The sequence below is a fragment of the Triticum urartu genome, chromosome 5, assembly GCF_003073215.2.
Source record: "Triticum urartu cultivar G1812 chromosome 5, Tu2.1, whole genome shotgun sequence".
In the NCBI taxonomy this organism is placed as follows: Eukaryota; Viridiplantae; Streptophyta; class Magnoliopsida; order Poales; family Poaceae; genus Triticum; species Triticum urartu.
This window is the reverse complement of record NC_053026.1, coordinates 535,711,801-535,729,136: the sequence shown is the minus strand read 5'-3', so window position 1 is coordinate 535,729,136 and position 17,336 is coordinate 535,711,801. Positions and strand designations below refer to the sequence as shown.

Genomic DNA, 17,336 nt, shown 5'->3' with positions numbered 1-17,336 from the left:
TTTTTATTTTTAAATTTGTATTTGTTAATCTACTCTCATGATTCATTTTTCCTTACAAACGAATTTGTTCTTCTTTGTTTTTTTACTTTGTTTAAGTTGTTGTCTGTCACTTCTCGCCGGATGCCTAGAAGTAATGATGACATGTGAAAGTATGCATCAAGTAGTGGAGTTTTGGCATGCATGGTAGTACATAAATAACCCAACTCATAACATTAGGACATGCACATAGTCTAAGTTGGCATGTCTCTGTTGTTAGCTCATTCATGTGTCCTTCCGCTCCAGTACTCTATACGATCAACCAGACCGATCTCTTGACATTGATGTTGAGTACGTGTGTAGCGTCGCTGAGTATGTAGGATTTGGAGGTGACATGAATTTGAATGCGAGTCTCACCTGATCGAGCAACACAAGGGCCAAGGTGCTTTTATTTACGGTCTGGTTGCTCCAATGTATTTTGCAAAACTCGATTCTATGACTATGGACAATTGTTTTCTTAAATATTTAGCAAGTTTCAGCTTGGCATCTTCGACAAATAAGATGTCGACAAGTAAGTAGGAATACATTACAAGGTCACTCGGTGGCGGGGCGTGAAGCAAAAATGAGAGGGGGGCAATTTTTTCAGATTTACTACCAAGCAACAAGAAGAAAAATGCAAGTTTTTGCCTGTATCAGCTATTCGGAATCATATGACATACTATACAACATAATTACAATGGCTTTTCGAGTTGATCTCCCAGCTTGCAACTTGCAAAAAAAAAATCACCACCCCCACGAATTTGTAGCTATAGCCTGTAGATTCAGTTCATTGCTTGATTTGAGAAAGAATTTAGGAGAAAAAAGGGGCACACCAGTTAAGAAGATGGGGACATGGGATTTAGATTTAAAGGCGGCTTAGTGCAGTTGCTTAGGCGAAACAATGAGAAGGAAGAAGACATGAAAGGTTCCACCATGGTCACTTAGGGATAGCCACTTTTCAGGTAGTTGCCAAGCGTTTGGTTGAGAGATGGCTAGGGATATGGGCAGCCAAGATTCCTAGATTATGCTCTTAAAATGTGGCTGAGCCCATCCGCGATAATTTGGTGGATATAGCCAACCACCCCGCTCGCGAAACGTTTTCTTCGTCTCTCTCTCTCTCTCTCTCTCTCTCTCTCTCTCTCTCTCTCTCTCTCTCTCTCACCTATCTAAGTTCCCCATCTCATCTCTTTCTCTGGCCTCGTGCGGCGGCGTAGGTCACGGCGGCGACACATCAAGGGCGAGATTGGTGGCCGGATTTAAGCGGCGGTGACTGCTTCCAGGGCGTGTGGGGGTAGAGCTAGCCATGTCACGGTGGAGGCGCCAGCCAAAGAGCGCGGGAAGGCAGGCATGTTTTTGATCGGCGATGGTGTATTCGATCTTGGGCCGCGACGCGGTCAAGGTACAGCCGCTCTCCCTTCTCCTTTCACCTTCCTCCGGTCCTCTCTCACTATCCCAAGCTCTCTATTGTGAGATGGTGAACTAGTGCGGCAGGGAACAACGAACCACAGTGCATGATGGGCGAGCCGTGCTAATTTGCATGAGAGGTGGTGGCCACCGGCTAGATCTCCTCCACCGCCGGTCACTGGTGCCCCTGCGATGCCATCCCGTTCTCAAAGTGCTTCTGCTCACATCGGTTGCATGTTCTAGAGCAGTGAAGCCTGATGTGTCCATATGTTTGAGTCGTCGGGCTATGAGCTTGAGGTGTAAAATGGACATCATATTTCTTTGGCAAATATGTTCATACATGTGTGATATAATTGATGCACGCAAATTTATGTAGCTTATTTTCTTAATACATATAGTCATATTGTTTCACAACTCATGTGTCAATGTGAGAATTAATTATTTTAAAGAAATAATAATTAAATTTGTGTGTGAAGAGGTAATCTCATTATTTCCAAAAAGAAAAAGTAATCGTAGCCATCCATCCACTTTTTATCAATGCAACCAAACAAAAAAACATGTCTATTTTTCTATCTCCCATCCTTATAATCAAACAAGCAAAATAAGTTGTCTCCAACCATGTGGCTAGGGATATCACCAGCCAATCCCTCGCCGCCCTCAAGCCAAACACCACTTTCAAGGATTCAGGGAGTGGGAGCAGCTGGGAGGAGGAAGAAGACTCCACAATTGCCATGGGGAAAACCGGAGGAGAGTGAGGGGAGTAGGGGATGCTGTGAGAAACTAAGGGCTCAGCCTGCTCTCCCCGAACCAAAGACGAAGGGGTGGCCACATCCCGAAATTGTCCCCACATAGCTTCGCCAGTGAGGTCACACTACTTCAACAAATCAAAGACCGCAGAAGGTAAAATGGTGAACAAACCATCATCTATTTATACTAAATATTTTTATCTTTTCATAGATCATTTGTTCGCTAAATATTAACTTTAATTTTTGATGGTACATGCATTAACTTGCAATTATATTATTTAGAAACATTACAACCGAGCACTTTTCCAGCCCTCTCAGGCTATTAGTATCTCAACCGTCGGATCTGCACTTCTAGGCGTTTTTGGCCGTTGGATGCACCTTCCACCCCGCTGGGAGCCCTAAACGGACTGGGCCGATGCTCCCGCAACAAAATCAGCGATCTGCTGTTGTTTGGGCCTGCCGGACCGATGCTCCCACTACATGCATGAGCAGTCCTCCCCTCGCCCCCACTCCCTGACGGCCTGACCTCTCGTCTCTCGTCTCTCGTCTGGGATTCAGTTGCGCAGCCACTGCCGAAATCCCCATCCCCATCCGTGGAAGGACGCCTCTTCTTCGCCCAGCCGCCGCCATCCTCCTTCTCACGTTTTTACCCTCAAGATGCAACAGGAAGAATCCCCTCCCCGCACCCTCCACTCCACCCGATCCCTCCAGGTGCGCCGCCGCTGTGGTCGTATCCGCAGAGAGAAATAGAGAGAGGTGTGGTGAAAATGTCAACGGCGGGCCAAACGGATCGCCAAGCACATCATGCGGAGTGGAGCTACTCAGATCGCTGCCCTTCTAGACCGAGCCTCCAAATCTCGCACGAAAAAAGGAGATCATGGCGAAGGAGGCGGCCGGAGTCACTTCCTCCATCCGTCCTCTACAGGTCTGTGTATCTCTCCTACTTCTGTGCATCCTCCGTCACCGACCAACCCAGTCTCATTCCAATCCCTCGTGTGCGAGTGATCGCCTGATGCGAAGCGACACGAAGCCATGCGTGCTTCACCGATCGATGCGGGGCGAGGCGATGTAGGGCTTCACCGATCGATGCAGGGCGAGGCGATGTAGGCAGCCGATGCGGGGAAGGAGAGGGGTTTGGAAGCGGCTGTCGTGGCGCGTTGGTTGAACTCGCAAGGGCTACTATGTGGTTGCAGCGGACACCTCTCGGGGAAAACCTAGGCTAGGCACCGACTTCACCGTTCTGGTCCTTCGGACCCGATCTGAATCTCTTCCTGCTTGTCAAGTAGGTCGTCAGCCACATGTGCGTTGCCATCCAAGTTCCAAGATGGCCTCTGCCCTGCTGCACTTACTACACGCTGGTCGTCCTTGCATACAGGTACATCTCAAGATGGCCGCCGCCCTGCTGCACTTGCTCCACGTTGGTAGTCGCTTGCCTACAGGTACAGTTCTCCTTCCCCCTTATGCCATATGCCTAGGCCACAGGGGAATGCCATGCTTCAGACGATGAAAACACGAGAATCATCCCAAAAGAAATGGCTGTAGACACTCTCATGCAGCTTGCTAGGTCTTAGAATATCTGCTTTACGCGAGAGCTTTGACATGATACAAGGCCCCTGACAATTATCACTGATACACTCAATTGAATCATGTGAGTTCCATTGTATCTATTTAATCATTTTTTTCTACTTGTTCAAGATATTCCAAATAAACTCAAATTTCTCTTAATTCTTTTATGTACAGTTTGATCGTTTTCTGAAGTGTAAAATTTATGTTGGTGATACTTTTTTAATTGGTTCTTTCTCTTTTACAGAATTGAGCAGAAAGAAAAGAATATGATTTTTTGTTTGCTTTAACAATGAAAGGTTCGTACTTGGAAAATACTTCAATTCTGTCACAGGAGTTGATGCTCAAGTTTCTTATGCATTTAAATCTGAGGGGAAACCACATGCAGAAAAATTCAAGAATCAGTTGTATAACCAGGTTTACCAACATCTATGTGTTTCTCTTATTTATTTTGTGCATTCATTACTATTTTTAATTTCTCTCTTCATCTCTTGAAATTAGTACAGTAACTAATCCACTCTCTGATTTGTTGTGCAGCAACTATACTAGAAGCTGGGATGTACAACGAGGATGGTTACGTGCCTCTTTTAAGTTATCCAGTGTTACATTAATTCTTTTCTTTGTACTAATTTGGTAAAAAAAGTGGAATTCCATCTTTGAAAAATGATGTTAGTGAGCATCTCAATTTAAATTTTTACATTCCAAAATAGTCAAGTTTTTTACGTAACATTTTATTTGGCTCGCATAATTCTTGAATGCCTTCCATGGGATGACAGGAATCTTGCTCATCTAGCAAAATAAAAGATTTCGAAAAAAATTGGAAGGTGGGAAAACTTGGAATTTCTCGGAGGTATTGTGATGGCGGTGCCCATGTAGTTTGGGAAATTTTGCTTTCAGCTTGGATGAAGCTTTGTCATAAATGACGGCACATATAATCTTAAAGGTAAGAGGCTTTAGTTGCTTATAAGTAATAAGGTTTATACATCTTGCGGTGGATTCAACCTACAAACCTCATAAAGTGCTCCCCCAGTGTCCGACTAATCAAACCCTGAAAGCTTCCGCTGATGGTATTTAAAAAAAGTTGTGTGGTTACAGGTTTCCTACATGTTTTTGGTCACCATGCATTTCCTTCCCATTTAATAAATGAATTCGCACAAAATAAATAGTCAAATTTTAACTTCTGAGATAGGGCAAAGTCAATAACAGTGGAACATATAGTATGTTAAATGTTGATTGCTCTGGCTTACATGATGATAGATTGCTTCTTGAAAGCTCTTTTTGTAAAGAGTAATGCTTATACTGGATATTTGAGGGGAGGTTTAACTCAATAGATATTGTTACAGATTGTTTTCTTCTTATTTTTTGAGTCTACCTGATTTGTGAGTTTAGCACTGTAACGATTGATATCTAGAACTCTTTTAAATTGGTGTCATAGTTGCTTTACCCATTACTGACTTACCATTCTCAAACTTTTTGTATCACATATTTTTGTGACTCTGCACTTGTCTGCTGCCTCTAGGTAAAATTTCTAAGCAGAGATAACCATTGATATATGTGTTACAATACTTACTATGAGCCATATGTGAGCCCTTTTCCTTGCAGTTTTATGGTTTTTTTCATTTTCTGTTGTCCATCAATTAGTTGAACCATTAACATGACTGCAGACTATTTCATAGGTGAGCCTGGGTCCATGACTAAGATTTCGTCCCGCTAGCGCAGCCTGAGCCCACTAAACATTACTTTTATTGTACTAGGAAAATATTTAGGCTCGGAGAAAATAAGTAAAGAATAATATTCTTTAGGTTATGAGCTTATCGTTTCTGAAGCTTGGCCAGCTTCGATCATCATGACCATCTATGACAATAATAAATTGAATATTTCTCCTTTTTTACTATATTTGTAGTGGACTTATCGTTCGTATGGGTAATGTAGTTTACTAATTCCGTGAGAAGTACCAAGAGGACACAATGTTACAATTGGAACTATTTGTAGCTCTTGACTTTCCTGGTTAGGTTGTTATCCCATGGAATAACTCTCTTTGTTCTGCCTGTTTAGGATAGACTCTGACTTAACCAACTTCGGCACTCTGAAGTTTTGCTACAGTGCTCTTCTCTAGCTGCTGAGCTCCCTCATTTTGTGAGATTTAGTTAATCTATGCGTTCCTCTTATTCCACAAAGTAGAAAGTTGGCAAACTATTTGACCATGTGTACGATTACATGCAATTATGAGTATAACATTTCGTGTATTTCGTTACAGCCCAAGCTAAGATATCTTCATTTTATTATAAGATCAAAGATACATAATCAGTAAATCTACATGCTTTCTTATATCATATTGCTGCATATTAATTATTTGTGTTGTACTAATGTAGGATGTGGTTGTATTTGATCGAAAGATCCAGGTTGGGAAAGGCACATTTCTTTGACAAGCACAAGTAATGGAAGGACCAAAAGATCCATATTAGGAGGACACAGTTCCAAGGTACAAGCACATGTCATGGAAGTATTGCTACCAGTGGTTGTAAAGTCCACATATCAGTATGTGATGTGGATGAATGATGTTATATCTTCTTGCTTTGTATGTCTAATTTTATGATGGTGAATTGATGGATGTTGACTATTGGACAAGTGATGCCAATTATTTTACCTTGCTAATTTCTAATGAGTAATGCAAAATTTTGTCTCGGATAAAAATGACTTTACTTTCCAATTTGGTGATCAAGAACTCCCTTATATACTTATGGAACTTATTATCACTATATTGTCAAAATAGACGGGTGCGGCAACGCGCGCCATCATGGATCTAGTAATAATAACCACAACACACATTGTAACTCAAAGTGTGATGTTATACAATCCAAATGTTCGTGCTTTCAAGTACGAAGTGTATAAGTATAGTGTTATTAGCCATGTGGGTTATGTTATTTTATCTCAAAGGTAGTACAAAAATATCTTAGTTAATCAGAATCCCATCTAAATTTAAGAATTTTGATATATCCACAAATGCAAGAAATACCCTAATAGAGTTTCTAGAGTAAGATTTTATAGATTAGTTGTGACCAATAGGAAATTCTAGAGTATATGTGTTATCTAGTGTTTTCTCCCTGATTTCCGCCCCTTCCCTTAGAAGCTGGCACCACTTTTTTGCTTCATCCTTTCCACTAACAAATCTTTCATCATTCTTGTCCTTGAAGGTATATAATTGGTGGGTGTGCATCTGTATTTCGTCAATGATCACATAAGTTTCCGAGTGTCTCGCCGATCCATGCATGGACATGATTATTGTTGGAACCCTCGCAAATTGATAAACATTCTGGATATGATTATATGTTTAGAGTTCAAGCCAAAAAGCCAATAACGTGTGCATGTGATAAGCATGACAAAAACTATCACATTTTTGCCTAGAATTGTATTTTTGATTTAGGTCCCGAAGGAAGAAATTCATTGTCATGCCGACAAAAGACGAGAGACAAGTTCAACCCACAATATGGCACATCAAATGTACTAGCATACATGCACACGTCAGATGAAAACTTGTATAAACCCTCCGTCGGTTTCGTATGCGCCTGATATAGTTTGTGCCGTTTGTGCCATTGTCCATTGAGGAAAATGGCTAAACGCTGCAAATTCCATAAAAACCAGGTTTACAAAAATTCCCAACTTTGTAGTAAGGGCCTGTTTAGAAACTCTCCGTTTTCCAAATCCGTTTCAGAAGTTGATGGAGTTGTAACTAAAAACGACGGAGCAAAGAAAAAGAAGCTCCACATTATGAGATTTCAGGGAGCCGGAGGGCTGCCGAACAGCTCCTAAGTACTCCCTGACATCAGGCCTGGCACGAATCTTGGCGCCGCTGGTCGGGTCAAAAGTCAAACCCGGCAGCATCCGATCCCCCCCCCAACCCAACCCAACCCCCCCCCCCCCCCCCCTACATAGCAACCGGCCTCACACTTTCCCCTTTGGCGCGTTTCCCCCACCTCTCCTCCCGTGCTCCCACCAAATCCCCCGCAATTCGAACCCATCAATGGCGACCAGGTGCGCCGCCGCGGCCGATCTGCCCGCCGGCCGCCCCCGCAAGCGGGCCCGGCACGGATGGGACGTCGCGCCAGCGACCAAGGTAAACAGACGCCCCCATTTCCCCTCCCTTCTACGCACCCCGCCCTCGCCCGATCCGCCGATTCGGGGCGCGGTTCGACGAAATTCGTCCGCGGTTTCGTTAGCCCTAGCATGATCAGGGCATTTTGTGTCTGTTCAGAGGTGTAGCATGAGCTGGACGAGGCGCGGTCCGTGTAGATCTAGCTCGCGCGGGTCGTGCTTAGCGGGAATTTTGGCGCAGAATCCAACGTTTAGAGTGTCGTGTGTCTGATGCTAGACCTGCTTAGGCTGCGATTGATTGATTGAACTGCAGATACCGTTGGCTCTGCGATTGTGTAGAGCTGTTACAGGCCATCGTCGGTCAAATTAGGATGTTGGACCAAATTACCCCTGTAATTTTCTTTTGTCTGTGGTTCTCCCTCGGGCCTTGTTTGCTTGGGGTTCGGGTGCTTAGTTTTGTACAACTTTCAGCTTATCATGATGTTGTTGAATTTAGTACAATTCATGTTTAACTTGATACACCTGTGTTCACCGCCTAAAATATATGTGAAATACCTGGGTGGTTCTACATTATTATTGTCTAACATAAATCGCTTCATCTGGTGAGAACTATGGGTGGCATTTTCAGAATATTCGGTGGCTCAAATTTACGCGTACGAATAGCGTGTAGCATACTAAGTGTCATTTTCTTTGTTAACACGAGTGCTTTCAGGTAAGCTATTTTTGCATGATGCTATAAATGCTATAGGTTTATTACTGTGTCTGTGCTTTGTTTATTTTGTGTTCCACTTGAGAACATTAACATCAGATGGGTATTATATTTTCTTTTCTGCATGAAAAACTTGAGTGATCGATGTGTGTAGGCTCAGATAACATTTTGTGGGCAAGAAGTTGGCGATATGACCACCCTGGTATTGCCGTCACATCCTCCGGACTATACTTGCTTCTCTCTGCTCTCAAAGGGTGTTGCTCGAAATGCTTCCCCTCCTCGGAGAGAAGACGATAAAGATGGCCATTATGTATTTGCTGTTGGAGAGAATTTGACCTCTCGCTGTAATTACACTTGACCATCATTATTTGAGTATAATGACTGTGTTTGTGACCCTTAGCATGCAGGAAACTTCTTTTTCCATTTCCCTTTTTCCTTTTTAATAAAAAATGTTTTAGCATTGGTTAAACTGCACTACAGAAAACTAGAGATGTATCAATATGTTGAATTTGTTCATTTTGCAGACATATGGTACCTGCTTATGTTCCTTGGTTACTCATCTAATGTTCTGTCAACAAATATCTTTAAATCCATGATTTAACTTCTTTTACAAAAAAAAACAGGTTGATATAGTTAGTTTCACGTTAACTCAAATTCGTTTTCCATCTTCGAATTTTCAAATAGTTTTTGGATTTCCCCTTTTCTTGTGTAGGGTTTTTACATTTGACTTTATTTCCTTGGTTTCGGGTGGTTTGAAGTCTACAAGGTTTTACATGCTGGCCTATTTTGTAGCTGCACCAGATGATGTTACTGTTATTTCTTAGTGTTAACACAAACATGTCTTTTTGCAAAGTGCATGCTAGTTATCTTTGTTTGCACAAATTGTCTTAAATTATTGAGCTCCTTGGAAGGCTCTGTTCTCATACCTCTTCTCACTATTTTTGCAGATAAAATATACAGAAAGATGGGCGAAGGTTAGTATTTTCTTATGGTCACGAGTATAGTTTTGTGAATTCTTAAGTCAATGAATTTGTGACACCAATGTTGCTCAGATCCACCTGATATTGTCTAGTAACTACCATTTTATATTTGCAATAATATTGGAATGTCTTTGTCTGTTTAGGTACTTTTGGTCAGGTGCTGGAATGTTGGGACAGGGAAAGAAAAGAAATGGTAGCTATTAAAATTGTTCGTGCTGTAAACAAATACAGTGACGCAGCAATGATAGAGATTGATGTGCTGCAGAAGCTCGCAAGAAATGACGCCACAGGAAAACAGTAAGTTATACATCTAACTCTTCTACCTCCACAAGGAGCTAAATAAATAAGTACGGTATGGAGTAAATTGTGTATTTATTTTTCGTGTCATGTTGCTAAAGAAATAAGTTACATACTCCTGAGTGTTTTTGCAGCTGTGTGCAAATACGGAACTGGTTTGACTATCGTAACCATATTTGTATTGTAAGTTTATATGCTTTGATTCATAGAATTTCCCCAACTTGTTTGTTAGACTTGGGGTCCAGTTAGTCAATAAATTTCAATGACTCAACAGGTTTGCGAGAAGCTTGGCCCAAGCTTGTATGACTTTCTGCGGAAAACTGCCTACCGCCCATTTCCAATCGACCTAGTTCGTGAGCTTGGAGAGCAACTTTTGGAATCTGTCGCATGTGTGTAGAGACAGTACTTTTGCAAACCTCATATATTTTGTACTTGCTTTGTTTTCTATTAAGATTCTCTATTTGTTTGCTTTTCTTTTTCTCAGTGCGCTTATTCTTCTATATCTTATCTTGGACTGGGTTCTTTCTGTCATTTTCGGAAAAAAATGAGTAGACCCACATACATTTTTCTATTCTCTTTTGTTCCTGATTTTTAGGCTATCTGCTTTTGTGTGTATTTGGGTGCTCATAATTTGGTTCATATGCTTCTGTGTCATGTATCTTGATATGTATCTTACCTCATTGCAGTTATGCATGGCCTGAAGTTAATTCATACTGATCTAAAACCAGAGAACATTCTCCTTGTTTCTTCAGAGGATGCTAAGTTAGCTGAAAACAAGGTATGTATTACCATTGCATAACACCGAATAACTGTTAAGTTGCAGGAAATTTTTTTCCTTAAAATTTGCACCATGTCCAAAGCAGATAAAAGTCGTGTTCAGTATAGTTCTGTGTTAAATACAGCATGCTGCATTATTTTTCCTAATTGTATAATGTTTAAAATCTAGGATGGATCATTCTCAAAGAAGGTGCCAAAATCAAGTGCGATCAAGTTAATCGACTTTGGTAGCACAGCATATGATCATCAAGACTGTAGCTACATTGTCTCTACTAGGCACTACCGTGCTCCTGAGGTTATTTTGGGTATGAATTTGGACATGACTGGCTATTAGGTGCACATACTTTTGATTGTTTATCAAATACTGGAACTGACTTTCCCTGGTCTTGTGTTAGGGCATGGGTGGAGCTATCCATGTGATATATGGAGCATTGGTTGTATACTCGTTGAGCTTTGCTCGGTATGTGTTTGTATATCTTGTCTGTCTTTGTCTTGGGAAAGGTTCATGTGCATGTATGATTGAACTGGCCTCTTATGTTTTACAGGGTGAGACATTATTCCAGACCCATGAAAACTTGGAGCACTTGGCAATGATGGAGAGGGTTCTAGGTCCTCTCCCACGGCACATGCTGGAAAGAGCCGAGTATGTTTATTAATTATCCGCTACCTGTGTTATTGCCACTATTATGATCTAATGCCATTGCCACCTATGCGATTAGTTTTGATGGTTGACCTTTTTGCCTTGTGTAAATTCAGCCACCATGCGCAGAAGTACATCAGAAGAGGAAGGTTGAACTGGCCAGAAGGTGCAACGACACGGGAGAGCATGAGAGCTGTTCTCAAGCTGCCTCGCCTCCAGGTACGCAAACAGGACGAGCTTCCCTATTAGTTTCTGGGGCATTTCAATTTTTTTCTGGCCCTGAAATCTAGTGCCAGTGGCTCTTAAGTTTCCTTGTTTGGATTCAAGATGTATTTGTGTTTCTCTGCTGCAGTGACATGGTATTTGCTTAAGTTTGTCGGATTGTTTAATAACCACCTTCATCCAATCCGGGAATGCAGAACCTGGTGATGCAGCATGTGGATCACTCTGCTGGGGACCTGATCGGGCTGCTGCAGGGCCTCCTGGCGTACGAGCCTTCGGCCAGGCTGACCGCTCAGGAAGCCCTGAGCCACCGCTTCTTCAGGAGGCACCGTGAAAGGCGGTCGCTATGACCAAGCAACAATGTCCGCGGCTGACCCAAACAAACACTGACAGAAACCTATGAGGATTTGCAGGCTTGCAGCAAGGAAATAACAAGCTTGAGTTGTATCTGAATCTCCCTGGATATAACAGGACAGGGAGCAGTAGCCATAGTTAAAAGTTCAGAAGAGGCTTCGTGTGTTGTGGCTTTATGTACTATATAGCTGAAAGAGAATTCAAAAGTCTCACTGTCTTGTATTCAAACTCTGGCATGTTCCCTCGCAGCGGAAGCTGGGGCAAATTAAAACAAACCGTCGAAGCTGTGTATGTTTACGCCCCTAGAAATGGTATGGTAAAAGATCAAAGTTTGTGCTGAATACTATATCTTCTGGTGGTTTCTGTTTGAGAATCCTAAATCTTGCGGGTGGTCTATGGACCAAATTCAAATGCGCTTTCACTATGTCTTAGATGCCATATTCAGATATTTTCTTCCGTTATCTTTAATGATACCATGACTTTTTTGAGGTTGTTAAAACCCAGGTTTAGTCACGGAAGCCATTCAACAGATTGCATATCTCCTACTTGCTGTTTTTTGTATGGTCAGGGTTGTTTTGTGTCCACAAAATAAACGAATGGTATTACCAGCCAACCAAAAACGGTAAAGATGGTTACCACTGGTAGGCAATCACACACAAGATTTGTTGGGTTGAATCCATGGATTTTAAAGCGCTAGCTAGTTATTAGCATTGTTGCAAACTGTTCTGTGTAAAGGAGGTGTCCAGTAAAAGGCCAGCAACTACGACCCTGGTTATCATGTCTTAAGGAACAACACTTCATATTTCTTCAAGTTTTAACTCTGCTTTGCAGATAAAGATTGACCCTGGTTGTTGAACACTGATCAATGATCATGTTTGCTATTTGTAGATGACGTGGCTCTAGAATATGATCCTGTCATGTTGTCCACATATGAAAAGAGAGCGGGCCTGCAACTGGCAGAAGTGCTCAAGGATATAAACCAAGAGTGAAATCATATTCTACGCAAAAGGGCGAATATGAAGAGCATAGCATAGGATCCCTTCCCTTGGACATCGAAGTAGTACCGGGTAGTCTGAAGCCACCATCTAAGCAACAACTACCGCTACTCCTATCCACATGATGAAGGGATATCGATAGTCCGAGCCTAATACCAAACAAACATCGCACCAAAACCTAACATCTAAAGCCGGAGGCCCCAACCAAGCCACATACTCAAACCGGTCCGACGCACTCTCATGTGTCATCGCCGCCGTCTTCCACCAATCCATCTCCAGAGCAGAAAATAACGCACCGACCTTGCCAGGCCTCTCTGCCATCGACGCCACCATGACGCAGACAGTGTCCTCCTCCCGCGCGAGTCCATCTCCGCGCATCGGACGCCGAGTCTCCACTGCGCCACGCTGCCGAGATCTGCTGCCATCAATGTGTAAGATTAGGCACTGCTCCACCAAAGAAGCCATCCACTGCTCCCTCGAGCCCGCGTACACCTCCAAGAATGACGCCCCCAAGGAGGAAACAACATAGAGGGCTGCCGTCATCCGATCTACCGATTTAGGGTTTCCCCGGAGGTAGCATATAGAGGTCCAAAGCTTCTCCACAGCGATGCCTTCAAGAAGGTAATGACACAAAAGAGTGCTGCCATCGCCGGTCTTGGCAACAAGCTGAGAACGAGGTTTTCACCCGGATCCGCTCGATGAACCTCCATCAACCATCGTGTGCACGACTTGCAACTGATCTGAGCCGCCGCGCAGCAAGCAGGCCATACCGGCCAGATCAGATCTGTCAGGAGGCCAGACCACTCATTGCGCCGACACGTCCACCAGGCCCTCCATGTTGCCGCCTAACGCAGCCAACGCCGCAGCCCAAAGCAAGGCATGCCGCCGCGCCCGCAGCCATCAACGCCCGAGGCGCCGCCGGCGGTCAAGGCAGGGACGCTCGCCGCGCCGCCAAGGCAGATCGGCCGCGCCTCCTCACACAGCAGGGCTCCGCACCATCCCCATGGCGCAGGAGAGAGGGAGCCCTCCGGCCATCGCCATCGCCCCCCCCCCCCCCCCCCCCCCCCCCCCCCCCCCGGGCTGTAGGCCAGCGTCGTCCTTCGGCGGCAGCAGAGGGAGGGAGGGAAGTAGGGAGAGCCCTCGATGGCTAGGGTTTCATCCCCACCCGAGTCGCACGAGCGGGGGCGACGCGGGCGTCTTGGCAAGGCTCTCAACAACAAAAAATTAGGTGGGCCAGGAGTGGAGGAGAGTTCAAACGTATTTTATGGCCGGACGCTTCGACAAAGTTTGACAAGATACATCCTGTCGGTAGAAAACAGGTGTTGACAAAAGGAAAAAGAAGACAAGAAGCATGAGCACTACAAGAAGGCCAAGTGCTCTCTGTCGACAAGTGAAGTATATGTTTTTTCTCTCTTTTTTTGATTGATGGGAAGTAAAGTAAAAGATAGATGAGTCTTGTATTCAAACTCTGGTATGTTCCCTCACAGCGGAAGCTGGGGAAAATTCGAACAAACCGTCGAAGCTGTGTATGTTTACGCCCCTAGAAATGGTATGGTAAAAGATCAAAGTTTGTGCTGAATACTATATCTTCTGGTGTTTTCTGTTTGAGAATCCTAAATCTTGCGGGTGATCTATGAACCAAATTCAGCACAGTAGTTCAACTGCACTTTCACTATGTTTTAGTTGTCATATTCAGATATTTTCTTTCATTCTCTTTATTTATACCACGACTTTGTTCAAAGGTGTTGAAAATCAGGTTTAGTCACGGAAGCCACCCAACAGAATGCATATTTCTCACCTCAAAAAGAAAAGAAAAAAAGAATGCATATTTCTACTGTTTTGTGTGTGGCCAGGGTTGTTTTTGTGTCCACAATATAAAACGAATGCTATTACCAGCCTGCCAAAAAGGGTCAAGATGGTTACCACTGGTAAACAATCATAGTTGGGTTGAATCCATGGATTTTTTAAGCGCTAGCTAGTTATTAGCATTGTTGCAAACTGTTCTGTGTAAAGGAGGTGTCCAGTAAAAGGCCAGCCAACTATGACCCTGGTTGTCATGTCTTGAGGAACAGCACTTTATGTTTCTTTAAGTTGTAACTCTGCTTTGCAAATAAAGATTGACCCTGGTTGTTGACACTGATCAATGATCATGTGTGCTATTTGTAGATGACGTGGGCTCTAGAATATTATCCAGACATGTTCTCCACATATGAAGAGAGCGGGCCTACAACTGGCAGAAGTGCTCAAGGATATAAACCAAGAGTAAAATCAACCAGTCAGTTTGGCAAGTACAGAGGGCGAATATGAAGAGCATAGCATAGGATCCCTTCCCTTGGACATATATACATTGAGATACATTTCCACTTTGCTAGAGAAAAGTAAGATGAGGTGCATCCATTCAACAAGGAATTTGGAGGAATTCAAACGTATTTTATCCCCGGATGCTTCAGCAAAGTTTGACAAGATACATCATGTGGGTGGAAAACAAGTGTCGACAAAAGGAAAAAGAAGACAAGAAGCCTGAGCACTATAAGAAGGCCAGGTGCTCTCTGTCGACAAGTAAAGTATACGGTTTTTTTCTTTCACTTTTTGATTGATGGGAAGTAAAGTAAAAGATAGATGACGAGGAGGAGGAGTTGGCGCCCACGAATTTCAGCCCAGTCGACAGACACAGATCAAAATCAAATCAATGGCAGGCACTTGCTTGTTCGTGGGGTGGCCACTCACTCTCTACTAGTTGCAACAACGCACATGTTGTAGAAACTATAAATAACGATAGATGCAACACCCAAGCAGTTTGTACACCAAGAGCGCCTGTGAATCACTCACTAGAGCTGAATGAATCCCATGGTGAAATGCTGCCTGCTGCTCCTCCTCTTCTTGGCGGTTCTCTTGCCTGAGGCGCGCGCGACCTCGTGCCACTCCGATGACCTACACGCGCTGTGGGGCTTCGCCGGGAACCTTAGCAGGGGGGCCGTTCTCCTTCGCGCCGCGTGGTCCGGCGCCATGTGCTGCGCCTGGGATGGTGTGGGTTGTGACGCCGCCAACGGCCGCGTCACGTCGTTGTGCCTTCCTGGACATGGCCTTGTGGGGTCCATCCCAGGAGCCTCCCTCGCAGGCCTCGCGTGGCTGGAGGAACTCGACCTCGGCTACAACAGCTTGCACAACATCTCAGGGGCGCTCACCATGCTGCGTGGGTGCCAGAACCTCACCACGTTAATTCTCACCAAGAATTTCGGCGGCGAGGAGCTACCAGGCGATGGCTTTATTGGGTTCAAGAGCCTCGTGATGTTCGACCTTGGTGATTGTGCTCTCAAGGGCAGGGTTCCGGGATGGTTATCTCAATGCAAGAACTTGGAGGTCCTTGACTTGTCCCACAACCAACTGGTCGGCACCATCCCGTCGTGGATTGGTAGGCTTGATCACCTTTGCTACTTGGATCTCTCCAACAATACATTGGTTGGCGAGGTACCCAAGAGTTCTAAGGGCCTCAACACCTCTGGGTGTTCACCAGGTATCAGTTTCACTAACATGTCATTGTATCTGAAGCATGGCGGAAGAAGCACACTTCGCCGACAACTTAATCATGCCCCAAATGTCATAGCTGGGACCAACAACATTGTCAAATCTGGGAGCAACAACGTTGTGGCTGGGAACGACAACACTATCATATTTGGGAATAACAACGCCGTATCCGGGAGCTACCAGGTCGTATATGGTAATAACCATGTCGTAACTGGGGATAACCATGTCGTATCTGGGAGCAACCATGCCGCGTCTGGGAGCCATCATGTCGTGATTGGAAAACACAATATTGTATCCGGGACCCACAATGACGTAGGTGGGAGCAAAAATATCGTGTCTGGTAGCAACAATGTTGTATCTGGGAGCCACAATACCGTGTCCGGTAAGAACCATTTCGTGACTGGGCACAACAAAGTCGTAACCTGAGGTTAATGACTGTACACGCGCTGCAGCATCCGTCTGTCCATGTTGCCAGAAGATGTACTTTTGGGTATGATAAAGAATAAATAACGAGACTCATGTATTCAGGGCAAAACTGATGTATCAGGAGTTTTAATAGCTTGTATGACATATCCAAAACTTATGTATGTATGTGGGTACGTAAAAGGAAAAGGAGATGTGTCCATTCCCTCTACATGCCCCTGACTCATCTCACAGGATACTTTACTTACACGTAGGCTGAGAACACATGTCCTTTTCCCTGGGTTATGCTTTGCTGCAAATCCATGCCAGCCTGCCATATCTCTATTGTTTCATGCAATGCAGTACACTACACTCATTCCATATTATTCTCACATGTACGTACTCTCTCTGTTCCAAATTACCTAGATGTATCTAGACTTACTTTAGTTTTAAATACATCCATTTATATCTATTTCTGCCACAAGTAATTCAGGATGAAGAGAATAGTAACCAATGAATAGATACAAGAGAAAACTCCCAACAATATTAATATCCATCCATCATATGAGCTTCAGAGCTGCTGCGGACAAATGCTGCCTCCACAGCAGCAGCCTC

The 17,336-nt window shown here is 44.0% G+C and overlaps 2 protein-coding genes and 1 long non-coding RNA gene across 6 annotated transcripts; all 3 read left to right on the top strand.

Moving 5' to 3' along the window:
- Window positions 1-1,158: 1,158 nt before the first annotated feature.
- Window positions 1,159-6,414, top strand: LOC125510470. 2 transcript variants are annotated; one of them, XR_007284633.1, is made up of 4 exons: window positions 1,159-1,414; window positions 2,048-4,145; window positions 4,266-4,671; window positions 6,101-6,414. It is a non-coding gene; the product is annotated as an uncharacterized LOC125510470 (long non-coding RNA). The 2 variants fall into 2 exon arrangements; XR_007284632.1 differs by having other exon boundaries at window positions 4,266-6,414.
- A 1,220-nt stretch (window positions 6,415-7,634) lies between these two features.
- LOC125510469 (serine/threonine-protein kinase AFC2-like) lies at window positions 7,635-12,140 on the top strand. 3 transcript variants are annotated; one of them, XM_048675657.1, is made up of 12 exons: window positions 7,635-7,842; window positions 8,684-8,873; window positions 9,477-9,503; window positions 9,653-9,806; window positions 9,941-9,989; window positions 10,081-10,195; window positions 10,493-10,584; window positions 10,753-10,888; window positions 10,979-11,043; window positions 11,129-11,226; window positions 11,340-11,442; window positions 11,643-12,140. In XM_048675657.1, the coding sequence occupies exons 1-12, from the start codon at window positions 7,750-7,752 to the stop codon at window positions 11,793-11,795; spliced, it is 1,275 nt and encodes a 424-aa protein (XP_048531614.1). In that variant the 5' UTR covers window positions 7,635-7,749; the 3' UTR covers window positions 11,796-12,140. The 3 variants fall into 3 exon arrangements, with proteins under 3 accessions (XP_048531614.1, XP_048531615.1, XP_048531616.1); XM_048675658.1 differs by lacking the exon at window positions 8,684-8,873 and having other exon boundaries at window positions 7,648-7,842; XM_048675659.1 differs by lacking the exons at window positions 7,635-7,842; window positions 8,684-8,873; window positions 9,941-9,989; window positions 10,081-10,195 and having other exon boundaries at window positions 9,471-9,503.
- A 2,428-nt stretch (window positions 12,141-14,568) lies between these two features.
- On the top strand, window positions 14,569-16,901 carry LOC125556627 (tyrosine-sulfated glycopeptide receptor 1-like). The gene has a single exon (XM_048719314.1). It carries the CDS (start codon window positions 15,633-15,635, stop codon window positions 16,743-16,745), a length of 1,113 nt encoding a protein of 370 aa, XP_048575271.1. The 5' UTR covers window positions 14,569-15,632; the 3' UTR covers window positions 16,746-16,901.
- Window positions 16,902-17,336: the final 435 nt, after the last annotated feature.